The sequence below is a fragment of the Nothoprocta perdicaria genome, unplaced genomic scaffold (assembly GCF_003342845.1).
Source record: "Nothoprocta perdicaria isolate Ctin4 unplaced genomic scaffold, notPer1 scaffold_46, whole genome shotgun sequence".
NCBI lineage: Eukaryota > Metazoa > Chordata > Aves > Tinamiformes > Tinamidae > Nothoprocta > Nothoprocta perdicaria.
In genome coordinates this window covers 3,023,050-3,031,153 of record NW_020455710.1, presented here as the reverse complement: position 1 = coordinate 3,031,153, position 8,104 = coordinate 3,023,050, and the positions used below count along the sequence as shown (strand labels likewise).

At 35.4% G+C, this 8,104-nt stretch overlaps 1 protein-coding gene across 3 annotated transcripts in view; it reads left to right on the top strand.

Moving 5' to 3' along the window:
* The first annotated feature begins 1,379 nt into the window (after positions 1–1,379).
* Positions 1,380–8,104, top strand: part of PECAM1 (platelet and endothelial cell adhesion molecule 1) — a 29,344-nt gene continuing 22,619 nt past the window's right edge. For all 3 annotated transcript variants that reach the window (XR_003250608.1, XM_026046813.1, XM_026046814.1), the window contains exons 1-7: positions 1,380–1,494; positions 1,644–1,670; positions 3,970–4,263; positions 4,432–4,731; positions 4,817–5,086; positions 5,461–5,724; positions 6,745–7,026. Coding sequence is in view for 2 of the 3 variants with exons in the window: in XM_026046813.1 (XP_025902598.1) it covers positions 1,461–1,494; positions 1,644–1,670; positions 3,970–4,263; positions 4,432–4,731; positions 4,817–5,086; positions 5,461–5,724; positions 6,745–7,026 (1,471 nt within the window). In the remaining variant the exon portion in view is untranslated. The remainder of the gene's footprint in view (positions 1,495–1,643; positions 1,671–3,969; positions 4,264–4,431; positions 4,732–4,816; positions 5,087–5,460; positions 5,725–6,744; positions 7,027–8,104) is intronic.

The window sequence follows — 8,104 nt, the reverse complement described above, 5'->3', positions numbered from 1 at the left end:
ACTGTTTTTTTGCAATGCAGTAATACCCTTGATCCGCCTGTAGATTCAGACAGTGTTCAGGTCCAATAATATGACAAGAAGCTGCCTAAAAGTGGACTGATATACCAAAAAATAAAATATCCTGAATGCTGAGTTCCTTAAAGGAATATTATATGGAAAATGGGACTGCTAAATGTTCAGAATTTCATTTTCCTTTTCAATTTTATTTAGTGACTTTAATTACATTATTGTTAAATGTAAATCTAAAAGAATAAAAGGTAACATTAAAAAAAAAAAGGAAATGCTCTTTTTTACCTGTTTGCTGTAGAAATCCTTTCAGAAAATTTCTTCTCACGTTTCACTGTGGGTTGTGTACTCGGACACATGGGCTGCCAACAGCTGTTTTATTTCCACTGTTCTGTACAAATCTCCACAAGGAAAGTTTCATATCATGGTGGTGGGACATCTGCAGCTGTTCTCTGCTAGTGCTCCCACCATTGTTGTCGTTCAGTTGTTCCTGTAAAAGCAACAAGACATCTGCAAAGTTAAAAGAATGCCATCTGGAGTGAGCATCTGATTTAGTTCTTGCTCCAGAGTTTTCCACATCCAGTTGGTACCAATGCCGCTTCGGCCCTCTGATGGGAGAAGGAGCTCCCACTAGTCGACAAGGGGTTTTTGATTGGTTGGACTTTATTTGCTGTTTAAGTTTGATGATTGTGTATACCTTGTGATGTTCTAACCTCCCAGGATAAATAACGGTGCACTTTTGGACTTTCACTCTCATATGAGGGTCATGTGAGGTCCATCTGTCAAAATCATAGTCTGACCCTGCCGTAGCTATACTTCGTGAGATAGACTGCATTGTGCCCTCTATGGTAAAGCTGTTCTCTGTTGGGATGAGAGAGACACAGAAATGGAGGCGATAGGATAAAAATTAGTAATTAACTATATGTATTCTCTGAGAGAGTTCTCTGGATTGAGATGAAGATAGATACTTCTACAAGATTTGTTGGGTTCAAATATTAAATGTAAAGCTTGTTCTTTAATAGTTGATCATGACTTAAAAATAACCATATTATCAGGAACTGCAGGAAAAAATGTTATTAGAACTCTTTTTTTTTTTTTTTTTTTTCCTAATACACCTTAAGAAATTAAACAAAGCAAATACATTTGGTAGCGCCCTCAGGAAAAGTCCAGTCACTTCCTGAACAGTAATCTGCCTGTGAGCAGCAGATAGGTTCTCATTGTTTCTCATTTCCAGTTTCCAGTAATGGGAACGATTACTTGAACCAGACAGTTTCAGCTGCGTATCTGAAAAAAACTTACCGCTTTTAATGGCAAAATTTTATCTCTTTTCATAAAACAAACAAATAAAAAGTTTTTTACCTTTTTTTTTTTTTTTTTTCAACCTTGAAGCAAATCACATCTGATGATGCATATAGTTTTATTTGGGAATTAAGTGTCTGTTCGTCAGGAACGAGATGTATCTTGCTCTTCTGGTGATTTTCTTGCACTGTAAGTTTAATAATTGAGTATCTAAGTGTGTACATGCATTTTCAGTTTGCTTGATTTTTTTGTAGGGCTTTTATAATGCTTCCCTTTACTGTCCCTCAATCTGTAAGCCTTGAAATGACCTTTTTTTTTTTTTTCCTCTCTCTCTCCAGGTTCACAACTTTACGCTCAGAAGAGAGGTAAGTCTGATATCGTATGATACCATATCATCTGATATGTTATGATTTCACATGAAATTTTGAAAGAAGTAATTCTTCACTTATTTTTGTGCATCCATATTGGAGTTTAGCTGGATTTGCTGTAGTATAACTTGTAGCAAAATTTGGCCGTGTGAAAGTAAAATATAATATTTCTTACCGTTTCTTTGTACAGTATTGAAATGAGCATTGAAACGCTACCCATATTTTAGTAAATGTTTTGGTGAAATTCTAGAGCACTGTTTGACTAAAGCACACAGTAGATCAACTAGAAAGGGAAATTTAGTTAATAGGCTTTTGTTTTTAAACAAAACTTCCTCATCACCGTGAAGCAAGGAGGTAGTAGAAAAAATGAAGAACATAAATTGTAGGTTCTCTCTGGAGTATTTGCTTTTTTATTTTGCATGTAAAAGCATGTCTGAACAGAGTACAGAACTTGTCATGAATGGAAAGCATTTGATTTTTATGTTATCTCTTTGCTGGCTCCCAACGCTTACATGCTACATCCTTCCTTTTTTTTCCCATCATTTCAGGGAAATGGATGGTTCTTTTTGCCAGGTAGTCTATTCACATGCAAAAAAATACTTTTTTTTTTTTTTTTTTTTTTTTTTGTATCTATTATGTACCCAAAGTTCTCTCGGACAAGGTTAATATATAAATAGCTGGTAAGCAGATACAACACAGAAATGGAAGGGATGGAAAATTTTTCCTAATCCAACTAGGATCTAATCCAAGTCTCTAATACAAATCCTTGGCAGACCCTAAGGCAGACCCCAAAGCTGTAAGTTCTAGGGAAGGAGAAAATAAACTCATAAATGTTTCTCTATACTTGTCCATCTAAGTGTAAATTAAAAAAATATAACAACATTTTAATAATTTTTAATTTTTATGCTATAAAATTCTTATACTTCTTAAATTGCTTTTTAATAGGAATATTAATTTCAGGACTAACAAGTCTAAATTGTAAGAGACTTTATGTATGTTCAGTTTATGTTCTCTTTTAAATTAAACAAAGACTTTGCTTTTGTGTATGATACTTACAGATTTGATATGACTATCCACACAGTAAAGATGGGCATATGCACGTTGGTTTGCAGAAGTGGAAACCAAGTATCTTCCATCATACTCCATTTGTCCTGAACTCGACATTTAAAATTCTCCCAGACTTGTGTTATATGTTTAAAATTGAATTTGCTGAAAGAAGTAACTGTAACCCTATTTTAGATAAGAAACATAGGGATAACTCCAGAAATTTCTGTTAATTGCTTTGAGATTAAATAGAATTCCATAGGTTTGCAGTTTATTTGGATGAGTATAAATTAAAGTTTTGTCCACCTCTCGGGTCTCCAGGCATTAAGATTTGGAAACAAGAAACCATGAGGAAAAAAGAAAACCAAGCAGTGAGCTGCAAACCAATTTAAGCATCTTCAGTGTCTTCCAGGAATTAAATGGATTTGACCATGAGCATCTAGATCTTAATTTTTCAAAATTTTGTCCGTCTAGGATAGAAGAGGGCTGCTGTGATTATCCAAAGGAATGACTGAGATGCATTAAAGCTAGTTTTAATTGGCATAGGCTTCATTTGTGTGTACTTTCTGAACTTCATGTGATTCTGTATGTTTAATAACTCTCAGTAGAGCTCTTTTATACTATGTATTATTCTGTTTTACTTGTCTTCATTCCTCCTTGAATCTGTCTACATTTTTCCTGGGAGCAGCTGAAAGCTTGGAGCATGAATGTTAAAGATAGAGTTTTACATATGCTAGCCTTATTTTTTTACATGTCTGGGCATCCACATTTGGCCACTGTTAAAGACAGTTTTGGGCTAGAGGCACTCTTAGGTTGAACTGTTCTTAGATGATTAGATGATATAATTCTTGATCCTTCAAGCAGATCTTTGTAGCTGGAACTTTTTTTCCTCTTAGAAGCAATAGGAATCTATTCAATGGGGCGAGTTGAAGGACCACAGAGCTACTGAATCCAGGGAGTGCTGCAGTCCCACAGCACAACATTGATCGCTTAGTGATTAAACTGGTGGCCCACTTGATGATTCTGTCAGGCCCCCAGGAGATGTACAGTGAGATACACTAGAGGCAGAAGATGGTTATCTATGTAGTGGTCAGGAGAGCTGCTCCCAGTGTCAACATCTGTGAGATCTGACCAGTAGCACAAAAAGAAGACAACCTGGTAGGATACAATGAATTGTTTTTAGTGATTAAAATACTTGCAATAATATGTTGATTTAATTAAAAATAAATGTAATTTTTTTATTTTCATCAAGTTTTTACTATAAACACGGTTGAAATCAAGGCTCAGCCATCTGCCAAAGTGAAGAATGGATCTCCAATGTCAATCATCTGCCAGGCTGATATTAGTAAAAAAAACGATTTCCAACTGAGGCATAATTTTACAGTTTTTAAGAACGGCAAGCTTGTGTTCATGATCACATCAGATAAAGGAGAAGCACGATATGGAATACCCATGGCTAGATCTTCAGATACAGGAGATTATGAGTGTACTGTGGAAGCAGGTGGGAAGATGAAATCTAGTAACTCTTTACACGTCTGGGTAACAGGTGAGTGAGTATTCCTTTAAACATGGTTGTTTTTTAAAAGAAGTCCATGAACCTTTGTTCTTGCAAATTGTTTGCATCTGTTCATTAGTATAAATTACTTACATAATCATCAGAGAATTGTATCTCTTTTCTAATTATACAGCAATCTCTTTCTTCATGTGTTGTCAGGGATGACCAAGCCAATACTGACTGCTGAGAAAAAAGAAGTTTTAGAGGGTGAAGTTGTGAAATTACGTTGTGAACTGCCAGAAGAAGAACCTCCTTTAACTTTCTTTTTCCGGAAGATTAATATGAATTCAACACCTAAAGAAAAACATGTATCTGAACTATATAGAAATTTTTCCACTACAGAATTTGCCGTTGAAGATGGAGATAATATTTTACATTTTGATTGCTTTGGTAGGAGATATGTAAATCTGGAACTTGAAACCTCAGAACCCAGTAATAGAACACTTGTTACAGTCAAGGGTAAGTGCTTATGTTTACTTTTTTTTTTTTTGCATATCAAAATTAAAAAGGTTGGATCATGATTTTTTAATGTATTCTCTTGCAGAGCCATTTATAAAGCCTACTCTGATTGCCAAGCCCTCACGTAATATTACAGAAGGAGACAGAATGCAGATTGAATGCTCAACAGTCGTAGCTCAAATACGTGGCATTGAAATCATACTCCAGAAAAACAAAACAATATTGAACAGTGTGCACGATGAGAAGCATTTGAAATACTCTACAGTGGCTACTGTAGAGGATAGTGGTGAATACCTGTGTAAGGTAGAGCAAGGGAGAGCGTCTAAAATGACCAAGCTCAATGTTGTTGTGGCAGGTAATGCTTCTTTTCATCTTAGATTTGGCTCAGTGAAATGGAATTTAGATTTGGTAAGATTTGGGGTATTTGCAAAGATAACATCCAAATCAGAATAAATTTTCTGTAAGTTAAAGGACATTTACACTTATGTTTCTGATTTTTTCTGCTACTGATAATTCACTATTAAAACAATGTTTTCAAACAACACGTAAGAAATGACTTTCAAAAAACGACAAAGTTTCTCTTTTCCCTGAAAGTATAACCATGTGAAAACAGAATTTGAGTTCTCTCCTAATTGATTTTACTGTGTCCTTCATTCTGAGTGCTTCGGGTAGGTAGTTGTATTCTTTTATGCTCCGTTTGAGTGAATTTAATCTCTTTCTATTTTGCAGAGTTATTTCCCAAGCCAGTACTCACTGCTTCTGCGTTTAGAGTGGATGAAAATAAGGAGCTAACCTTGAGCTGCAGCATTAGCGGTTTTCGGAAAGCTAACTTCTCTATATTAAGGAGAAATTCAAATGGAGACCTCCAATGGCTGAAAAATTCTAGGAACTTAACAATGAGAGTTTATGTGAATAACACTGGATCTTATATCTGTAAAGCTGAAGTAAAAGGAATAGTCAAGGAGAGCAAGCCTATAAGGATAAATGTTTATGGTGAGTTAATATGGAGGTTTAGAGCCCCATGCGGGAGGGGAAGAAGGAAACCATGTATGTATAAAGCATGTAAATTAAGTTAATTTATTGCAGAATCCATTCTCAGACCATAAACTAACATGATATTTATTAGCATTTGTAATCTTCTTTTCTGTGCAATATGCCTATAGTCTTTAGCCATAGAAGATTTGATATGTCTTGATCTAATCGGGTCAGATTTTTCTAGGGTTGGCCTGGAGAGAAGAAGAAAGTTAGCAAGTCTTCCCTTCTTCTATCTTCTCCCCTCAGTTGTGTTAGGAGCCAAACAGCTCTCCTGTCATTACCATTCCCAGGAAATGGTACTGTTCTTCAAAGCTCTTGTTTATCAGTTTGATCTGAAACTGTCAGTATCTGCACTCACTAAACACCCAGACAGAAAGCCATGAGAGCTGGAGGTCATCTGGATGGCTCTGCTCCAGGAGAGCTGAGGTCTTTGCTGCCAATAAATTTTCCTTCTCCTAGTTTCCCTGAACAGCACTAATTATCAACACCCTAATTCCCTTCTCCCTCATAGAGTATAGAAATCAGTTCTCAGGTTGCTAAAACAAGATCGAGTTGTGATCGATGGTGCTGCAGACACACAGATTTCCGTGTAGGCTCTGAATGATCCATCTCATAGGAAATATAAGTAATGCTACTTTACTTGTGTAGTTTTTTTTTGCTGTGCTTGGGTAGTGCTTGGGTCAAAGGCAGCTGTGAAGTTTGGATGATCCACAGCTGGGTCATTGATTGGTTAGTTTTCCTTTATGCTCTCCCCATGTTCTTTCGGTCCAATTCATGTATTTTTCGCTTTGTTCCACTCATCTCTCTGCTTCTATCAGTAAGCAATAGCTCCCCATATAGGCTGGCTGTGGAAACTAGTGAACTATTGTGTGTTTATATGATATATATTTTTAAGTTGTATATTTTGACCCTATGCAACAGAATTGGTGATTTTATATATAATATATATATATTATTTGTTTTTTCTTCCAATTTTAGCTCCAGTCTCTAAGCCAACTCTTTCAGTAGTCAGCGGTTTACCAGAGGTAGTGTTAGGGAAGCCTCTATGGTTAATCTGTCGTTCTGTGATGGGAACTCCTCCAATAACATTCACATTCTACAAAGGAGGTGAAGTTAAGAAAATAGTAGTTAACAACACCTATGCAACCTTCTTGGATGAAAACATTCGACAAAATGACATAGGAGGATACAAATGTGATGCTAGAAACCATCACTCCAGTGGTATGAAAACTAGCAATGTTCTAAACATCACAGTGATAGGTAAGTCTGTTTAATCTTTCTTTTTGTCTAGTGTTAGTCGTTGATTTATGAAAGCGTTTGTAGCATTAAATGGTGGACTGAGCAAGATGGATGTGAGATCTGTATAAAACTTTATTTGAAGTGAATTAAAAAACTCACTTGAAAATATGTTGGAGTCTGTATTGCTTACTAATTATCACTGACGGAATAATTCTGATAGTAATCTAGATCAAGTTAATGACAACTAAAATAATATTAACGCAAGAGATTTGTCTTAATCTTTCTAGAAGTAGTTTTATTGGGAAAATATAACTTAAACTTGAATATTTGAAAATCTGAAAGATACTAGGTGTTTTCCTTAAAATAATGATGAAACGAATACCAATTCAATAGCAGGCTGCATGAGACTGTGTAAGGACTACTAAGTGCTGGTTTCGGGTCTGGGGAGCCAACCTCCTGCAGAATCACTCTCTTCTGAGGTGGTTTCTGTGAATTCTTTGTGTTCTGCCCCTTTCTGGGGACAAGATCTGGAGGGGAAAAAAAAAAATCCCTCTGATGATAAGTCCAGTCATGGTCATGGGATCAGTCCTAGTAACCAACATCTTACATCTAAATCTTAGCTTCCTATCTAATACAAATACGTCTTTCATAAATAGTCTGGGTTTTTTTGCTGTTTTTCAAAACAGCTTTAACTTCCTAATTCTGCTTCTATACCAGTGTAGCCTTAATGATTTCTCTTTTCTGTCTTGTGTTATTTGTGTCTCTGCCTCTTTCATATTTATCAACTTTCCAGATAAATATTATTTAGTGATTTTTTTGGCAAAATATTTCCTTCGTATTCCAAACATTCCCATATTAGAGAAGCTACTAATATTCTACATATCTTACATCATAAAGAGTCTTAACTGTGTACAAGTTTTTTCATATGTAATTATAAATGCTGAAAAACCTCTCCTCATCTAGCTATGTATATATTACTATACTTAATTTGTAGAACTGCAAACCTAAAAAAATGTATTTTAGCTATTCATGCTCTTTATAGCTTACTTATGCTCAAAAGTTTGATCCAATATCTGTTATGTTCAATGCTATACATTAA